At 46.8% G+C, this 19,965-nt stretch overlaps 1 protein-coding gene and 1 non-coding gene across 3 annotated transcripts in view; one reads left to right on the top strand and one right to left on the bottom strand.

Moving 5' to 3' along the window:
* NCBP3 (nuclear cap binding subunit 3) overlaps positions 1-11,362 on the bottom strand; it is a 38,398-nt gene extending 27,036 nt beyond the window's left edge. For both annotated transcript variants that reach the window (XR_008794231.1, XM_056126954.1), the window contains exons 1-3: positions 11,142-11,362; positions 9,173-9,238; positions 5,216-5,321 (exon numbers count right to left, since the gene is read on the bottom strand). Coding sequence is in view for 1 of the 2 variants with exons in the window: in XM_056126954.1 (XP_055982929.1) it covers positions 5,216-5,321; positions 9,173-9,238; positions 11,142-11,324 (355 nt within the window). In the remaining variant the exon portion in view is untranslated. The remainder of the gene's footprint in view (positions 1-5,215; positions 5,322-9,172; positions 9,239-11,141) is intronic.
* A 1,007-nt stretch (positions 11,363-12,369) lies between these two features.
* Positions 12,370-12,473, top strand: LOC130036292 (U6 spliceosomal RNA). The gene has a single exon (XR_008794338.1). It is a non-coding gene; the product is annotated as a U6 spliceosomal RNA (small nuclear RNA).
* The last annotated feature ends 7,492 nt before the right edge of the window (positions 12,474-19,965 follow it).

Raw genomic sequence — 19,965 nt, 5'->3', positions numbered from 1 at the left:
AGCCTTAAATCCCTGTATTATCTCCCTGGCTCTGGTTTTATTTTTTGGATTTATTTTTTGGTAAGGAATTTGGAACAATATTGCACTTGAATGACAGTGCAAGAAAAACTTTTATCTACGTTTTCCTTCTACTAATTGGTAAAAGAGCTATTACTAAGAACCAAAGCCTAAGAAAGGTAGTAAGAATAAATTTTAATAAATCTAGCACAAAATATATTCCATTGTACTAACTTGCAAAGACACGATTTCAGAATGCAGCAGTAATCTCCAATTGAATAGGTAAAAATCTCTAAAAAGTTACAGAGGAGGAAATTAATTTTAGCTTTTTAAGCAGAGCAAACCCTGTAACGATTCTCTTAATAATGAGAAAATCCCAGCCACCTTAAAGGTTTTTTTGGGGTGGGTTTTGAGCTTTAGTTTTTGAGCCATACCCGGCAGTGCTGGGAGCTATTCCTGGCTCTGCACTCACCAGTGCTCAGAAGTCAGCTACATGCAAGGCAAGCACTTTTAACCCCATACTATCTCTCTAAGGGCTAGTGCAATAGTACAGTGCTGGCCTTGCACACCCAACCTGGAGGAAGCCCTGAGCACTGTCAGGTATAGGAACCCTCCCCCCTTACAAAAAAAATCTATCACAATCTAAGATACCTTAAAAAAAAAATCAACAAGTCTTTCCTTTAGGAAATAACATTTTTATCTAAAAAGTTGCCAAGCTAACCTCTTCTCCTTTTCTGATAGGATTGCCAGCTCAACATTTCAAAATTTACCACAGATGGTATTCTATCTCAGTTCATTAAGGCAAATAATCTAGTTCCTCATGACAGTAAAATAAAATACAGGACTAGTAACAGAACAAGGCTTCTAATTCATGTCTCTAGGAAGTTCCATGGCAAAATGGAGAATCGTGCCATTAGAGTTTTAAAAACTAGATAGTCATACAGCCTTGGTGTCCCTACCCCCTGTACCCCACGGACAATTGCTGAGATGGCCTTAGTGACCCCCACCATCACCAGGAATGGTGCCTGGAGCCTTTCCCCCAACTCTACCATCTCCCCCGCCCCCCCCCCCCCACACACACATGGTCCCTGCACCAACACTGAGTGTGTATCTTACACAAGAAATCAAAAAAACAAAAAGATTAAAAAGTAACTCGGGTGGGGGGGGCTCGAGCGATAGCACAGCAGGTAGGGCGTTTGCTTTGCACACAGCCGACCTGGGTTCGATTCCCAGCATCCCATATGGTCCCCCAAGCATCACCCAGAGTAATTCCTAAGTGCATGAGCCAGGAGTAACCCCTGTGCATCGCTAGGTGTGACCCTCACCCCCCCAAAAGAAGTGACTCAGGGACCAGAGCAGTAATAGCGGGTAGGTCACTTGCCATGCACATGGCTAATCAAGGCGGCCAACCCGGGTTTGATCCCCAGCATCCCCTATGATCCCCAAGCACACCAGGAGTGAACCCTGAGTGCAGAGCCAGGAACAATCCCTGAGCACTGCCAAGTATGATCCTCAAACCAAAAAATTAAATTAAAAAAAAAATTAAAGTGACTTAAGTATAAACCAAGAGGGACTATTTTGCTAAGTACAATTCTGGAAAAGACCTTGGTGCTTTGGTTGACCAGATAATGAGAACGGTATTACGAAATGACTAGAAAAAAGGCTATGGTGTTGAACCTGCCTGCTCTTCACGTGCTGACCATACCTGGAATCCGCAGCCTATTCCTGAAGAAACTTAGAAACTGGGAAGAATCCAGGAAAGGGAGCTCATGAGCCATATGGGATGGGTAGGTGGCCATTCTCTCACTTGAAAAGTTTAGTTGTAAAGGAAGGAACAAAGCTGTCCGACAAGCATACAGTAATGATTAGGTTTTACTAGAAAGCCATTTCTGTTGAATGTAAGTATCCAAAACCAAACCACAACACAACTAGTCCTTCTACCATCGCATTCAGGCTGAGGCCAAGAGACTGTCAGGAGCTTTGCCAGCAAGCCTGCAGTGACGGGCAGGAAGGCTGGCCTCATGCTGGTGAAGGGACTGCTGTCGGAACACTGTACGCCTGAAATGATCATAAATCTCAAATCCCTTCCAACCATGGGCACTTTGATCTTGGGGAAAGGAGGACAGAAGCTACCTAAAGCAGAGTCACTCCAGAGGAGCAAATGATTCACTGCAGAATGGGCTGGTGAGCCCAGGTGTGTGCTTCCGCGGGGGCAGGGAAGCCAAGAACATGCGTGAGTGTCTGTCACCAGCCTGGCTCCTTCTCTGGCTGCTTGGTTTCTCGGCACTTTGGTATCCACATCAGTAAAATGGAAACGAGAGTTAGACACAGCAGAACAACCAACACGCAATGAGCACTTATCAAAAGGCATATTTTATAATGGCTGTTGGTATCAAGAAAAAGAAATGACTTGATACCCTGGTGGGCTGCAGGAGCAAAGATGCTTATTGCTCTTTCCCTCTTCTCCCAAGAGGTGGGCCGGTGTGTGGAAAACAACAATGATGTTAATAACGACTTTCATTAGGATCCTTACTACGTGCTGAACACCATTCTAAGAACCCGAACCTTATCCTCCTAACAACCATGTAAGATAACTACTGGTATCTGCCTTTCCAAATGAGGAAATTGAGGTTCCCAGAGGCTACTTTGCCTGAAGCCACAGAGATGAAAACCACCGGGCAGTATCTGAACACGGACAGTGCTCTTACCCACAGTGCAGTGGCTCTCAGTATTGCATAGCTGAACCACTTGGGGAGATACAGAAATAGTAAGTACCTCTGGGACTTATCCCCTCCCACCCCCATTCTAATTTAATTGAGCTGGGATAGGCAGCAGGGTTCTCCAGTGTTTCTCAAGGAAAAACAGGTTGTAATGAGGGGTTGGAATGAGAGTACAGCAGGTAGCCGTTTGCCTTATACACAGCTAACCTGGGTTCAATCCAGGCATCCATCTGATCCCCAAAATCGGTCAGGGTAAGAAAGCCAGGAGTAACACCTGAGTACTGCCGGTGTGGCCCCAAAACAACAAAAAACAAAACCTAACAAGTTGTAATGAGCAGCTTCCCAGGGCTGACACATCAGGCACATTCTTATTATTATTGTTAGGAGAGAGAGTACAACAGGAAGGGTGACTGGTTCCATTCCAGTGCTGAATGTGATTCCCTGAGCACCACAAGGAATGATCCCTAAGCAGAGAGCCACAAGTCCTGAGCACTGCCAATATGCACCCCCCTCAAAGACAAAAAAGAAGTATCTTCAGATGCATGAGATTAGGACTGCTTTCCTACCATTCCCCATCCCCCTCCCCCCGGTAAATTTTACATCAAAATTTAAGAGCGTGGGATAGGGAAGATGACTCAAGTCCTGGAGCACACACTCCTGACAACATGCCAGGCCCTGAGTTTGAGTCTGAGGGAGAGCACACAGAAGCCAGCCATCACCACAGCAGCCCTGTGATCAGCACCACTGCGGGTGGGTCTTGTAGTTAATAAATGAATGGACAAACAACAGGTAAAGGCTTAACTCCCCCCTCCCCAGTAACTATATTCAGGTATCATATTCCCATTCTACAACAAAATTGAGACCTAGCCAAGTTTAATAACTAACTCCCGTCACACAGGAGTTGAGACTCGGTTGCAGGAGGGTTTGGCATCCTGAAGAGCTCAGAGACACTTCATAAAGTAAGTGACATTTGAAAAAGATGAAACTTGGAACGAAGAAGGGCAAATCAGCAGAGGACAAGGCACAGGCCTAATCACAAGCAAGATTTCCCAGGTAATGTTAGAGGAGTAGAAGGAGCAGATGTGGCGAGCCAAAAGCGGTGCTCAAGGAGGAGCTGGAGAGATGCCTCAGAGAACTGGGCCCAGGCTATGTGGGAACAGGAGAGCCAGGCGGCACAGCTTCCCCTGGCTTTCACAGGACTCTTCCTGAAACAGAAACCCACTAAAACGGCGGCATGCCAGGGAAGGAAGGTCGTATTTCCAACTTGAATTCCTGATGCAGGGAAAAGATTAAAGCAACACATCTAGAGTGGAGCTCTGCATCCTGGCTGGTCCAGCCACAGAGACAGACTTGGGTGGTCGGAGTCCGCTGACATTATCACGTACTAGAAGCCAACAGGGCAACGCAGCAGAGAGCAGGGCTTTAGCCAGATAAATCTGAGTTCCAATCCCAGTTCCACTTTGACTAGATATGTAACCCCGTGCAATTCATGAAACATCTTTCAGCCTTTTCTGTAGCACTGTTGCACTGTCCTCCCATTGTTCATCGATTTGCTCGAGCGGGCACCAGTAATGTCTCCATTGTGAGACTTGTTGTTACTGTTTTTGGCATATCGAATACGTCACGGGGAGCTTGCCAGGCTCTGCCGTGCAGCCTTTTTCATCCTTTGTAAAACAGGAATAAGTATGTTTCTCACAGGGAAGTGAGAAATGAACAGGAAACGATTAGGGTACCTGGAAAGAGAATAGGTTTCCAACAAATGGTAGCTATATATTCATTCAGCATGTCTTCATCAATCAAGCAGTTCCAGAGAAACCCACACATCCACACCGAGACCACCAACCTCCAAAATGCACTCAGTGGACTGCAGATGAGGCCCTTCACACACACCTGATACAACAGAGGGAACCCAAGGGGAATAACACATACGCCCATGGAGACACAGACACACACAGAAACACACACAGACAATAATCATTTTTCCTTTTATTTATAAATTGCTTTGGAATATGGAGGCAGATTACTCTATTTAATCCCAGGTGAGTTCTGGGGCACAGAATACTTAATCTCAGAGATCACAAAAATAAAATCACAGACTTCTATCAACAGAAGTATTAAAGCTTTCACTCATCCATTCTAACGTTGCTGACTCCCCAGAAAGGTCTCACTGTAATATACTCCACTAAAAGGCAAAGAAAAGTAAACACTGCAATGAAAGCAAAAATCAAGGACCTAGATTCTAAACCTCAGCGGGGCCACCAACGAAAGGAGAAGACAACCAGTCTTGTCAATTCCCAGCCCTGCCATCTGAGATCTGACATCTGACATCAACCACACACCTGCAGTGCAACTCCTCAATACTGGAGAATTCACAGGTCACTTAGATGGGGTTAAATAAGTATCTGCATGGGAGGTGGACATGCAAGGAAAGGTCAGTAGGACACACCATGGCAGAGAAAAGTCAGAAATGTGGAAAAATCCTCCCCAAACACCAATACCTTTTTTCATCATGTCTCGGTCCAAGGCTACATTTCTTTGGGCAATATTAACTTCTGATCGAAAGTCAAAGCGCTTGGCTCGTTGTTCTTTCTTTTCAATGGCCTCCTAGTAGGTACAGAAAAAGTTAAAGGAATGAAACATGGAAGAGGAGAGTTAAATCACAAACACAACATGATGCATTAGTGAAAAATTAAGATAAATAGAAAAAAAGGAGCAAGGTTGTGCCTTTAATCATTTTTCCTTTTCAGTTTTTGGAGCCACACTGGGAGGTGCTCAGGGCTTACTGATGGCTCTAAGGTATTTTTTTCACAGGGATCACTCCTGGTGGGGCTTTGAGGAACCTATGGGGTCCTGGGGAGCATCCTACCCACTATACTATCTATCTGGCCCATCCATTTTTGTGAAAACTGGCTACTAAAACAAGGCTGTAGGATGTACACTCATACCTCTATAATTTGTAATAATCTCCACGATGACTATCACTGTTGCCAGGGCACAGTAGGAATTCAATAAATATTTATTTGTTCATTCAATAAGTAATGAATGTTTTTGATCAAAAACATTTCGTTTATTATTAGCAATTGTGTGAACACATTACAACTAAAGAATTCCCAGAAACCAATTTTCCAGAAGCAGAAACTGAGACACAAAAATAAAAATTTAAAAGATTTACTGGCAATACTTCATTTGTAAGGGGGGCAGGTGTTCTGATCTCAGTGCTATTTCTAGGAGCCCCACTAACACCCCCATTTCACATGATCTCTGTGTATGGTAATCACACCCATCACAGCTTCCACATTATGTCTGCCTGAGCAGTCCACTCCCTAAAGCTTTTTCCCGCTTTAAAAATAACACCGAGAGAAAGAAACTCTCCCCTCAATTCTAGGCTCATGTCCATGGAATTGCCAGTTTTCCTCTTTTGGTGACAAGAAGCATTGACGCTTCACTAAAAAACAAAACAGGGGCCAGGGCCCTCCTACAGTGTGGCGGGCGCTTGCCTTGCACATGGCCAACCTGGATCCAATTCCCAGTACCCGCTATGGTCCCTTACTCCTGCTAGGAGCGATCCATGAACACTGAGCCAGGAGTTTGCCCTGAGCACCGCTGGGTGTGGCCCCCCCAAACAAAAAAAGCAACAACAACAAAAAGCCCCCCCCCCACACACACACAAAAACAATTGTCTTCATACGTTTTTCTTTCCCAAGAGCTAAATTAAATCTAGGTCCACTATGAGTTTCTCAGGGCACTGAGCAACCCTTTGCTAATTGTACACTGACTTTACCACACTAATTGAAGGAGTGACTATAGAGAGCTTATGGGGATTGGTAAACTGCAACACTATTATTCCCCAATAGTTATGCTAATTCTCTTTATTAAGGCCTTCCCAAGATTAATGCAACAACAACTCTACCTCCCTTTAGTAATAACTTTTTTAGGTACCAGTTTTGTGGGGGTGCCACACTTTCCCTCCATGTATTTGTTTCATGTGAGCAAACTGCTGAGGACACAGAACATATATTCCTTCCCCCCCCCCATTACAATCAGGAAAGCATTTTCATTTTCTTCTATTTCTTGGTGATCAGGACTAAGGATATCCAGCTCAGTGGTAGAGTGTACGACTTGCTTGTATGAGACCCTGGGTTCAATCACCATCACTAAAAGTATAAATATATAACCACAGAGAGTGACCAGTTCTTTCTCGTGACCTTTAAGCAATCTGAGCAGACTGAGAGCCAGATGAAATGTAAAAAGGTAAACATGACAGGTCTATTTTTATCTTTGCTATCCCAAATAAATCCAATGGAAGCCTTATCATTGTAACTCAAAATTCTATTCCAGGGAGGTAGTTCTGGGGTCAGGGGAGTAACCCTGGCATGTGCAATGGCTCGAATCTAATCCCCAGCACATGAGACACCCCACACAAAGCTGAATGCGGTCCCACGGGCCCCCGAACCAAGTATTGAACCACTAGTTCACTTAGCTGAGCACCATCAGGAGAGGACATCAGAGCACCCAGAACACTACTTAGGAGGCACTCAAAACAAACCAACACCAAAATTCTGGAGGCTGGAGCAACAGGACAGCAGGTAGGGCGCTTGCCTTGCATATGCTAATCCAGGTTCTATCCCAGGCACCCCATATGGTTCCCTGAGCACTGCCAGGAGTGATCCCTGAGCTCTGAGTATGCCCTGAGGACCACTGGATGGCCCCAAAACAAAAACAAAAACAAAACCCAAAACACAGCTCAGAAAGAACAGACATAAAACTGGTATCACCAACTAAAACAAGTGTTTATACTATGAAAAATAATAGGTTTGACTATAAGGAGTTACAATAAAGCAGGAAAATAGTTACAGTAACCTAGTTGCTAAGAGTAGTTAAATTGTTTTTAAAGTGCTACCCAGAGTATCCCGTGGCACAGCAGAGCCTGGTAAGCTCCCCATGGCCTATTCAATATGCCAAAAACAGTAACTAGTCTCACAATGGAGACAATGGAGAGTTACTGGTCCTGCTAGAGCAAATTAATGAACAACAGGAAGACAATACTACAGTGCTACAGTCACAAAATCAGGAAACTCATTTTTTTATAAGCTCTCAACCACTAAAGAATAAAGACACTTACTGAAGGCCTACTATGGGCCAGGCACTACCCACACTTTGTTTCATTTATAGTGGAAACACCATACTTAACTTTTTCAGAATGGATATAACATTGGGACCAGAGAAATAGGACAAGGGTTTAGACACTTGCCTTATACCCCGCCAATTCAGCTTCAATTCCCTAGTACCATACATGGTCCTCTGAGCACTGAGCTATCAGAATAGCCTATCAGCACCACCAGGTGTGGCCTCCCCCCATACACAACCCCCCACACACCTTACCAAATAAAAGGAATGTACATGGCATTAAAAATGTGCCTCTGGGGCTGGAGCGATAGCACAGTGGGTAGGGCGTTTGCCTGGCATGCGGCCGACCTGGGTTTGATTCCCAACATCCCATATGGTCCCCCGAGCACTGCCAGGAGTAATTCCTGAGTACAGAGCCAGAAGTAACCCCTGAGCATCGCCAGGTGTGACCCAAAAAGCAAAAAAACAAAAAACAAAAAAAAAGCACTTCTGGGGCCAAAGAGATAATACAGCAGGAAAGACACTTGACTTGTGTACAGCCTACTCAGATTTGACCCTTGGAACTTCATATGGTCCCCAAACACCACCAAGAGTGACCCCTGAACACTGAGCTAGGTGTAAGTCCCAAGCACCATTGGATGTGGCCCAAAAACAAAAAGGTAAAAAGAAAAAATTTCCAGTGTAGAACTTTGCTTAAATATGGTTAAGCAGAGGCAACTAGGCATGGCAAACTGTGGTGGGGAGTGAGGGGATTCTAGAACACACAAATACTGCCCAGATGTTTTTAGAAGCATGAGGGCATAATTGTATAATACAAATTTAGCTACAAGTTCTGGAGCCAGGGAGACAGTATAGCAAATAAGTCGCCCTTGCACACGGCCAACCTAGATTCAATCCCCGGCATCCCATATAGTGCCCCAAATTCACCAGGAGTGATTCCTGAGCACAGAATCAGGAGTAAGCCCTGAGCACTGCCAAGTATGGCCCCAGAACATCCACCTCACCCCTAAGTCTCCCCAGTCCCCCCAAAAAAGTTGTGCTGTTCTTGGTGTCTGGGGGAGGGACTGTTGGGGATGCTAGTCCCAGTTTTGTGCTGGGAACTGCTCTCAATCAGGCTGTGGAGATTTTGACCCTGTGGTGCCAGAGATCAAACCCAAATTTCCCATGTGCAAAGCGCAGGCTCAATCCTCTGAACTATCTTTCCAGTCCTTAGAAATTTTAATCGAGCAACAAAAGAAAAAAGGGGGCAAGGAATAATTCAGTTCTATTAAGTCCTAGAGACCAAGATCATGTTTATCTGCCTATTATAACAAATAAATAAATGTTACCTTGGAGGTGACATCGATTCCAGTGATGAAACTACCAGCTTTGTTTTCATATCTTCTGCTTGTGTCCTATCATGAAAGGGAAAAGCGAGAAAGGCTGAATAGTAATTGAGAGAGAAAAAAACCCTATGATTAAAAAAAAACAGTTGATTCCTTTGACTCGCTTTTTATACTAGTTATCAAACCCTGGGCCTCATACATGCACTCAACCACCGAGTCACACTCCCAGATCCAAATGATTTCTTTAGTACAGCCGGTATTTTCAGCCATCTTTCCCCCTTGCAACCTCTTATGAGAAGGCCTGTCTTACAGATTCTGCTAGCAATCAACCACTGTAACAAAAAGTCTTTTCTATTATCTACATCAGGAGCGCTCCAATACCTTAAGCAGTTTCACCAGTGGCTTAAGGAATAGTTCAACGGAGCTGGAGCTCAAGCTTTACATGCAGAAGCTAATGGTTCAATCCTCAACACCACAAGAACCTTTGAGCACCAGTGGGAACAACTATTCCCAAGCACAGCAGGGAGAAGGCACTGTTCCCCGCACTTCCTGGGATGGTGGACAAGTAAACCCCCTTACAGAATGTACCCACATAAATGAAAATGAACAGGCTTTGGGGGAAATGTTCAAGATGTAACCCTGGATATCATGGCAGGCCACAGGTGCAAACGTAAGTCTTCACACCAAGATGTACAAAGTCCAGATTCACCTAAACCTCCTAGGGACAGCTGTATAGTGCAATGAAAACTGGATGAAGTCTGGAAGCCAAGGGCTCAAGTCACACTTCTGATGGTCGTTAATTACACGAAACTGTAGAATTCCTTAGGTCTAGCTTCCTCCATGGTATTTGCCAATCTCCCTGGCCTTCTGTTGCCTCCTGTTTGTGCTACAGAATTGTTTCTAGAACAACTATGTTTCTGCTACCCCTACCGAGAACATACTCTTCCAAAGCTGCACATGTAAACGACAAAATGGTGTTTCAGAGTGATGGTGTGTGTATAAAGGGCACCATCCCTGAAGCTTCCCTGTCCCAGTGGGACTCCGATTTCCCCTCTGCACAGCTCCCTGCCTTCTGCATTCACCCTCCCAGAAACATGCTTTCCCTTCTTCATGGCAATTACCACTTTCAGACAGGATTTGTTTACCTGTGTCTCCCAACTGGACAGAAACTCTAGGAGGAGTTTGATCTTGATTTGCATCCAGTGCTTAGGGCTGTGCCCCGCACGTGGTGAGATATGCAATAAATACAAGCTGAACCAAATGAATACCAGGACGAAAACTACTTCACAACTGTGGTGGTATATCAATGGAGACACGGGGGTGGCGGATGGGAGGAATGTCATGATGGTAAATTCTTACCGAAGTGCTCTGGTCTGCTCTCTTCAGTGACCCAACTTTATTAACCTTTTCCCACAATTTTAGTTTTAAAGGCCGGACGTGTGACACACGATGCTCTGAGCTAGCAGCTTGTGTTAGGGTGAAAAATTAAGGACGAGAAAGGCGCCATCCAGGCGGGAAGCCCAGCCCCGGGAATCGGGCACTGACCACCAAGCCAGTGCAAACCTTGACTCGTCGCCAGTCCCACTGAAATGGGGACGGACCCGGGGGGCTCCACTGCTGCGCGTTCGCTCGTGTTTCGCTTCAGTGGCGGCTGCTGGGACCTCGGCGGAGGCCGATACCACCGACAGCGAAGCGGCGCTGCGCGGGGCCGCGGTGACCCTCCGGTCCCAGCAACACGGAGCTGCCGCGGCTGACAAGTCCAGCCCCCGGGAGGGCCCGCGCGCGCGCCGGGGGACCGGCCGCCGGCGAGCGCCGCCGAGTTCCCGCCCGCGGCTTCCCCTCGTCTCCAGCAGCGCCGGCGCCCGCTCGGACCCGCGCACAGCCCGCTCCCGAGCGCGGCGAGGGGAGGCGGCCCGACCCGCCCCGGCTCGCCGCCTCCCGCGCCCCCGGGCGCCGCCGCCCCCCGCCCTACCGGGAGCAGCTCCTTCAGCGAGCGCCGCACCGGCACCGTCTCCAGCTCGCCCTCCTCCACCTCCATGGGCTCCGGCTCGCCGCGCTCCGGGCCGGACTCGGCCTCTGCGGGCCGGAGCCCCGGGGCCGGCCCCGCGGGCGCCTCTGCCTTCACCGACACTCGCAGGCCCCGCACGGCCGCCATCGCCGCCCGCCGGCCGCGCCACAGAGAGCCCGCCCCGCACTCCCGCCGGCTAGAGCGCCGCCGCCACGGGCCACGGAGCAGCGCCGCTGCTTCCCAGAGCGCCGCCAGCCAGGGCCAGACGGCTGTCCTTCGCGCCGCGCTCCCTGGTGGCCGGAGGAACCCGGGGACGGCTGGAGCCGGCCGAGGGGGCCGGGGCGGGGCCTGCTGCAGGAGGGTGGTGGTGTCTGGGCCTCAGAAAATAGTAGACTTGAGCCGCAAACCTGCAGTAGAAGCCAACTTTAGAGTCATAGCACTTGCTTTGCATGAGGGAGCTCCGGATTTGATTCCCCGTGCCGTGGGGTCTGCTGCACACCGAGCGCTGCTGGGAGCGACCCCGAGCACCAAGCTACGCGTAGCCTCTGAGCAGTGCCGGGTGTCACTCCACAAAACGAAAGAATCTAACTTTACTGTGGCAGGAGGTTGTGATTCAGTGGTAGAGTGAGTGTGTGTTTTAAGGTCCTGGAATTGATCCTGGCATTCCACACACACCCCAACACACCCCCTCAAAAAAATAGTAACAAAAGTAACTACTGAGTAATCTTTCTGTGCTCGTTACTGTTCCAAGTGCTCTCAACTCTCAACTCTACAAAGTAGGCACGATTTATTACCCAGTTTACATGGCACATGTAAGGGAGGAAAACTTATCCAAAGCAACCAACTATTACGGATTGAGCCTGGGTCTGAGCCTAAGCATACTGGCTCCAAACCCCAGAATGAGCCTTGGTTATTACTAGTTTCATGGTCTGTAGGTTTCAGTCTACTTATCATGAATACTGTCTCTGTACTCAATATTCAACCCATTCTGCACGCACAAAAGTTAAGATTCCAAAGGGTTGTGAGATGCCTGAGGGCCAGCGTTGCCCCCTGAGGACTCAGCTCGCCCAAAGCCTCTGAACTTGGTTTCCTGCAGATGTTTCTAAGAGCCTGATTGGGGGAGAGGAAGTGTCTACCAGATCCTAGCCCCTGAACATTAACTACCCCATACGGGGTCATGCAGCTAAAGTTTGTAATAACGTAGCACATATACTAAAATTGAAGCGATATAGACAAGACTAGCTTAGCCTCATGTGTAAGGATGACAAGCAAATTTGTGAATGTTCTATCTTTAATATTTTTGTTTTAAAATAAATGTCTTGGGAGCCAGAGAGACAGTACAGCAGAAAAGGTATTTTCTCTGCCTTTGGTTGACCCGGATTTGATCCCTAGCTACCCAGAATGGTCCCTCGAGTCCTGCCAGGAATGATCCCTGACTGCAGAACCAGGAGTCAACACTGAGCACCACCCGTTATGGCACAAAATAATAACAAAATCATTTATGATTATCAGCAAAGCTTGATTTGTATACTATATGGATTGTGTCGCCTGGAAGTATCTCTGGCTAAAAGTGTTCATGAGAGGAAAGACTCTAAGAAGTCCTACTCTAGGCTTCTGGAGGGTGGTAGCTCATCGCTTCTTGCTGAATTTTGCACCTTCCTCCTCTCACACCTTTGAGCCTGTCTTCCCACCTGATGAGGGACTATTAGTAGGGCCCGCGGGTCTCACCGGCTCTACCCCTGGAAGAACAAATCATCATAGACCAAAAGAGAATATGGCTACCTTGGTTACAGCTGGCTGTCTCTGCCCTTTACATCGGGTGTGTGACCTTAGGAGGGTCACTTAGCCTTTAGAAATCTTGGGTTTTTCATCAGCAAAATGGAAAAATAATATCTATGCCCAGAGTAGATGTGAGGACTAAATAAGATACTTATAAGTAGATCTAGGATTCTACAGAAGCAATGTAATAGTAAGTACGTCAGATTTTCTTTTCCTTTCTCTCCTTTTTGTTTCTTTGTTTTTGGGCCACACCCAGCAATGCTCAGGGTCTACTTCTGGCTCTGCACTCAGGAATCACTCCTGGAGGGCTTGTGGGGGGGTGGGGCATATGGGATGCCAGGGGTCAAATTTGGTTTGGCTGCATGCAAAGCAAGTGCTCTACTGTAGGATAACATTGGTTTGTCCTTTCTGCCTTGTCACGGGAGCTTAGGTTTATTGGGTTACTCCCATCACAGTGCTCCCATTTCTCTGTGTTTATTTGTAACTTCTTTCTTTGTGCTCTGCTTTCCCAACTGGTCAATCACCTTTATCTCCTAATCAGCCTCTGTTAACTTGTAAATATTGCTTTTCTTTTCTCTTCTCCTTAAGTCCTTTGCATAGTTAATTCAGAGCAATGTTCTTTTTGTATAGACAGAGGAAGACAGTTAATGCTGTGCTTTTGTAACTTGGGAGTTAATACTCCAAATGATATTCATTCATGGGCATCTGTTCTCTAAACTAAAGCCTCAGTTGCCCTTGCTTCCTAGCACCCCAAAAGCAGGGTCCCGATGAGAAACTAGTTGGACCCAGGGCAAGCTGTGAGATACCCTGGCATCAAAATGGGCCAGGCCAAAGTGCCATAATACTTAACTCTAAGTTAAGAGCATGGTCATGGACAAATTCTGTCATGACCCAAAAAGTAACCCAAAAAGTAACCCAAGAAGTAGAATTACGATGTCAATTAAGGATCCTGGAGCAATAGCACAGCGGATTTTCCAGTCCTTTGGTGATTACACACCCTACCTGCTGTACTAGTGCTCTGGCCCCTACCCCTACATCAGTTTCTCTAAATGTGGGCTAAAATGCAGGACAAACAAGAAGGTGGTGCTCTAGAGGATTTTTCTTAAAGCGAGGGTTACCTTGTTATGAAACTGGGGTCATACATAGAATGACTTTGCCTGAATTATTTTTGGTTTTGTGTTTGGGCCACACCCCAGAGATATTCAGATTCTGAGCTCTACACTCAGGAATTGCCCCTGGCAGTGCTTAGAGGCTCATATAGGATGCCAGGGATTGAACCTGGGTCTGCCACCTACCAGAGCAACATCCTACCTGCTGTACTAGCATTCCGACCTATGTGCTATCATGTATTATCATCTTCCTGTCGTGTACTATCATTTTATTTTTCGGAATGAAAAATCACTCTGAATTTTTAAGAATTTTTCTAAGAAAGTTTGTGCTTAGAGGCATCAGAGAAATAGTACAGTAGTTGAGGCCATTACCTTCCATGCAGCTCACCCCAGTTGGATCCCCAGCACCATATAGCGTCCCCAGAGGACCACCAGAAGTGATCCTCAGCAAAGCCAGGAGTAGGCCCAGAGTACCACCAGGTACATCCCAAACCACACACCTCTCCAAAAAAATTTTTGTATGTTTAGGATAACTAGCTTGGGGTAGAAATCACAGATCCCATCATTCCACTTGTTTTCTAGTTCTGCATGGGATGGGCTGAGTGGAAAGTATCCCCTCCTGAGCTGTGGACCCTAGAAGGTTAGTAAGGACCTCTCTCTGCAGGTTTGGAGCCTTGATGATGGAGACACAGACACAGAGTTCAGAGGAGGACCAGACCCCAAGGAGTGCAAGTTGGCAGGAGAATCAGGAATCCACAGCAACCCTGCACTGGGCAGTCAAACTCCAGAGTTCCCAGCCTCCTGCCCAGAAAACCCTTTGTGTCTGCCCTTTGGCTACCTAACCCTCCCCAGTGGCCTCCTCAGTGCTGCCTTCAAAGGGCGGAGGGGACCAGAATTAGGCACAGTGAACAAATTGTTCCATGATTTATTTTTGTTCAACAATAGAACCAATGAATGAATCTTGAAAAAGTTAAAATCAAATAGAATATGAACACACATCAAAGTTTCTATTCATTGAGAACATCAGGAAGACATTAAGACTAGTTTAAAAGAGAATTTGAAAATGAATACAAAGTTGATCAATCCAAAGAACACTAAAATTGACTTTTTTCGTGTGTGTGTGGTTTGAGGGCTGGACCACACTGGACCACACCTGGTGGTGCTCAGGCGCTGTCAGAGAGGAGAGTTGTTGGCTGTGGGAACCTTGGGGGAGACCAAGACTGATAAGAAGGCATATTAGTGGTGGGACTCGATGAAGTGTGAACCACTCTTTTGAGAATCTGTTGATGAAGGGGGCAAGGAAGGCATTAACAAGTTCTTCCAAAGTGATTTTTTTCCCCAGGCTAGAGAGATAGTATAGGGGTTTAGGCACTTACCTGTATGCAGCTGCCAGCCGTGATCTCTGAGTTTAGGGTGAGGAGTAAACCCTGAGTACTGCCGCGTACAGCCGACACAATCCCCTTTAAGTAAAACAAAACCAAAACCAGATTTTTTTCCCCTTTAAGTGAAATTGGCCATCCCCTTCCCTTTCCCCCATCATTTTCATTCAGGAAGGAGGGAATAAAAATCATGGTAACCCACCTCTCCCAGGTTAATGAACCTGGCAGTGCTCAGGAGCCACTCCTGGCTCTGGCAGAAGATGGTGTTTTTTGTTGTTGTTGTTTGTTTGTTTGGGGTTGTTTTCTTGTTTGGGGGAGGTTGGTTTAGGGGGATACACTCAGCTGTACTCAGGGCCTACTTCTGGCTTTGCACTCAGGGATCACTCCTGGCAAGCTTGGGGGACCATAAGGAGTGCCAGAAATTGAACCTGGGCCAGCTGTGTGGAAGGAAAGCACCTTATGTGACTTAATTAATTAGGCACATATAACCTCACATCCATAGCCCCAGTTCAAGTATATTCTTAGGCCTATAGATCAGATGTAAAGGAAATTTCCACAATTAAAAAAAAGGGCATGAGAAAGTAGACTATAGACCAAACACGATGGCCACTTGATACCTCTATTGCAAACCACAACACCCAAAAGGAGAGAGAGAACAAAAGGGAATGCCCTGCCACCGAGGCAGGGTGGGGTGAGGGTGGGGTGGGGGCGGGGTGGGAGGGGGGTGGTGGGAGGGATACTAGGATCATTAGTGGTGGAGAATGGGCACTGGTGGAGGGATGGGTACTCAACCATTGTATGACTGAAACACAAACACAAGAGTTTGTAAGTATGTAACTGTGTCTCACGGTGATTCACTAATAAAAAAAAATGGAAAAGAAAAGAAAAGGTCACAAAGGTCACAAAGCAGCCAACCCTGGCGGAAGCTATTCCCATGTCCACCCACCTCCACCTCTACACCTCTACACCTCTACACAGCTAAATATCCACTGCCTTCTTTTTTTTTGTCTTTGATATCACACCCAGCAGTACTCAGGACTACTTCCAACTCTGTGATTAGAGGTTGCACTAATCAGTGCTTGGGTGAGCATGCAGGTAAGCAGGGGTTAAAACCTGGCCCCTGTGTACAAAGCAAGGGCTTAGCCTCTTGAGCTGTCGTCCTGGCCCCAACACAGCTGAACTCTCGAAAGAATTATCTCCTACTTCCCCAGGTCACCCCTTCACGCAGCCTCATGAATACTAACAACGATGCTTTGGTTGGGAGCCCACCCTCTGTTCACTGGAGTGCCACACTGGAGTTTCCTTTCACAATACCTCCAACCCCAGGCAGGAGCAGCCTGGGGCAAGTTGAGTCATCCTTGAGATATCCAGGAGGTGTCCAGTGCACTGGACAATGGCAAGTGGATTAGGCAGAAGATGGCGTTTTTTGTTGTTGTTGTTTGTTTGTTTGGGGTTGCTCCTGCCTGGGTGTCCCCCAGGGCTCTACCTCCTCCATGAACAGGCCTTAGAGCTCCATCCCAGACCTCGTTCTTCTCCCCGCATATTCTCTCATTAGACCGTCTGTACCCTATGAACGCTCACATCTCCATCTTCAGCTCCCACTTCTCTGAGTGCCAGACCTACATCCACTTGCCATTGTCCAGTGCACTGGACACCTCCTGGATATCTCAAGGATGACTCAACTTGCCAGGATCCTCCCTTCTGAGCCAGGTCTGTCCCCTCATTCCCGGCTCACCTGATCAGCAGGGCGAGCAGCCTCCTGTGTGGGAGCCTGGGGACCGCCCTCTCCCCCATCTCCAGGGCACACAGAGCCTTGTCTGTGTGACCTCCCCCTTGGTCTCCATGTCCTTTTGTGTCTTTTGATTCTCTCGATTCTCATTCTTTAGCCTCTTTCCATCCCAACCATCATCATATCAACCTCTTGATATGATGACACTGCAGTGGCTTCCTCACTGGCTCCTCCACTGCCAACCCTCCTCTATGTGATCTCATCCACACACTCTAGAGTGATCTTATCCACAGACGCCTTCAGACCCTGCCCTCCTCTCCAGCGTCACCTGGCACTGTTCTCACTCCCAACATCACCCCTGCTGCACTTGGAAAGCTGGTGCCACTGAGCCCTTGCAAAAGCTGATGTCTCTGCCCAGAGAATTCGCTTCTCCTTTCGCCTCGAGAGTTCTTTCTCAATTTCAGATGTCTGGAAGTCCCTCTTCCTCTGGAAGGTTTTCTCCGACAATTTCTGGAGAGCTGCCACCACAACTTTTTCCTACAGAGCACACACAGCAGTTCAAAATCTGCCAGACTCATGCAGGGCAGCTTGACTGATGTCTGTCTTGATTGTGAAAAGATACTGGAGCCAGAAAAATGTGGATTTGACTTCGTGTCTAACTCTCATTCTGATTATAGATGGTCCTGAGCAAGGATTGGAGCGATGGAGGGGCCGAAGAGATTGCCCAACTGGCTGAGCATAGCTCTACACGCAGGAGCCAGGATTCCATCTCCAGCACCACGTGGTACTCAGAGCACCACTGGGAGTGACCCCTGAGCACCCCTGAGCACTGAGCTGGGAGTAGCCACTGAGCACTGGTGTGTATGACCTGTCCTGCCCTGTCCTGTCCTCCCGTTGTTCATCAATTTGCTCGAGCGGGCCCAGTAACGTCTCCATTTTGAGACTAAGCCAGCGGCGGGAGCCCCGGGGAGAGTGTGTATGAGCAAAAAAAAAACCACTATTAAAAAAGTGAGTGGATGGGGCTGGAGCGATAGCACAACAGGTAGGGCGTTTGCCTTGCACGCAGCCAACCCGAGTTCGATTCTCAGCATCCTGTATCGTCCCCCAAGCACCGCCAGGAATAATTCCTGAGTTCATGAGCCAAGAATAACCCCTGTGCATCGCTGGGTGTGACTGCCCCCCAAAAAAAGCGAAAATTAATTAATTAATTAATTTAAAAAATGAGTGGATAGATGAACAGATGGACCCATTATAAGGAAACAAGACTTTTGCTCACATTAGATTTAGAAACAGCATCTGATCTAATACTCCCCTTTGCCAAATTCTAGACCAGGGCCATTCATAACTACCCAGGCAATTCATTAAAAGAACCCAGGTAGGACGTTCAAATGACCTGGGTAGGAATACTGAGCCAATTGTCAAACAGCGGGGGGCACTGGGAGACAGACTTTAAGGGATGGAGGGACAGTGTTGGAGGTCATAGGCACTGAGCATGTAGTAATTTTGAACATTGATGCCATAAATGTCAACAGTACTATAATTCTCTAAACTATCACTGTATCACTGTCATCCCATTGTTCATCGATTTGCTTGAGTGGGCGCCAGTAACATCTCTATTCGTCCTAGCCCTGAGATTTTAGCAGCGTCTCTTTACTTGTTCTTCCTATGTTGGAGGCTCTTTCAGGGTCAGGGGAACGAGACCATTATTGTTACTGTTTTTGGCATATCGAATATGCCATGGGGAACTTGCCAGGCTCTAAACTATGATAAATAAAAAAAATTTTAACTTTCCCTTTGAGTTTTGAGGGGAAAAAAAAAAAACCTCAAATAAAAAATATCCTAGCTCTGAGGCTGGAGTGATAGCACAGCGGGTAGGGCGTTGGCCTTGCACACGGCCGAACTAGGTTCGATTCCCAGCATCCCATATGGTCCCCCGAGCACCGCCAGGAGTAATTCCTGAGTGCATGAGCCAGGAGTAACCCCTGTGCATTGCCGGGTGTGACCCAAAAAGCAAAAAATATATATATATTTATATATCCTAGGTCCTTCCTTCCTTCTTTCTCTCATCCATTTTTGAAAAGTGTATTCATGTAATAGGAGTGGCATAACTAAAAATAAATAATGAATGTCAAAAAATTAACAAAATAAATGACCCAGGTAAGCTTACATATTTGCAACTGGTAGATAAGTCCCAGAGTTCTAAAGCACAGAACAAAAATTATAGACAACAAAGCTAAATTACAAAGATAAAACTAAGAGACAAGATCTTAATTGCTCCCACCACTAGAAGAAAAGATAATTATGTGGTGAGACAGAGGTGTGAGCTAAAGCTATCATGGGGACTAACATAAATGTATCAACTCAGTGTTGTAGGTTTGAAATGAGCACAATGTTATATACCAAATATATCTGAAAAGTCTTTTAAAACTCATCTCTGAAATTGAAAGGGTTACCCACTGTATGATTCCAACTCTGGAAGAGGGAAAGCTATGGAGATAACAATAAGTTCAGTGATTGGGAACTGTGGGGATGGGTGGGACAGAATGGAAGATTGTGGGAATGAATGAGAGGGGAGGGCCAGAGAGATAGTACAGTGGGTAGAGCACTTGCCTTGCATCCGTTGACCCAGGTTCAATCTCCGGCACCCTATACCATTTTCTGAGCTCTGTCAGGAGTGATTCTTGAGTGCAGAGGCAGGAGTAAGCCCTAAGCACCACTGGGTGTGGTCCTTAAACAAAAATACTTGAGGTATATATACACAATTGAATACTATGCAAGTCTAAGAAAAAAAA

Source organism: Sorex fumeus, unplaced genomic scaffold, assembly GCF_029834395.1.
Source record: "Sorex fumeus unplaced genomic scaffold, SorFum_2.1 ptg000063l, whole genome shotgun sequence".
NCBI classification, from domain to species: domain Eukaryota; kingdom Metazoa; phylum Chordata; class Mammalia; order Eulipotyphla; family Soricidae; genus Sorex; species Sorex fumeus.
The sequence above is the reverse complement of the archived record's forward strand: the minus strand, read 5'-3'. Positions and strand labels throughout refer to the sequence as shown.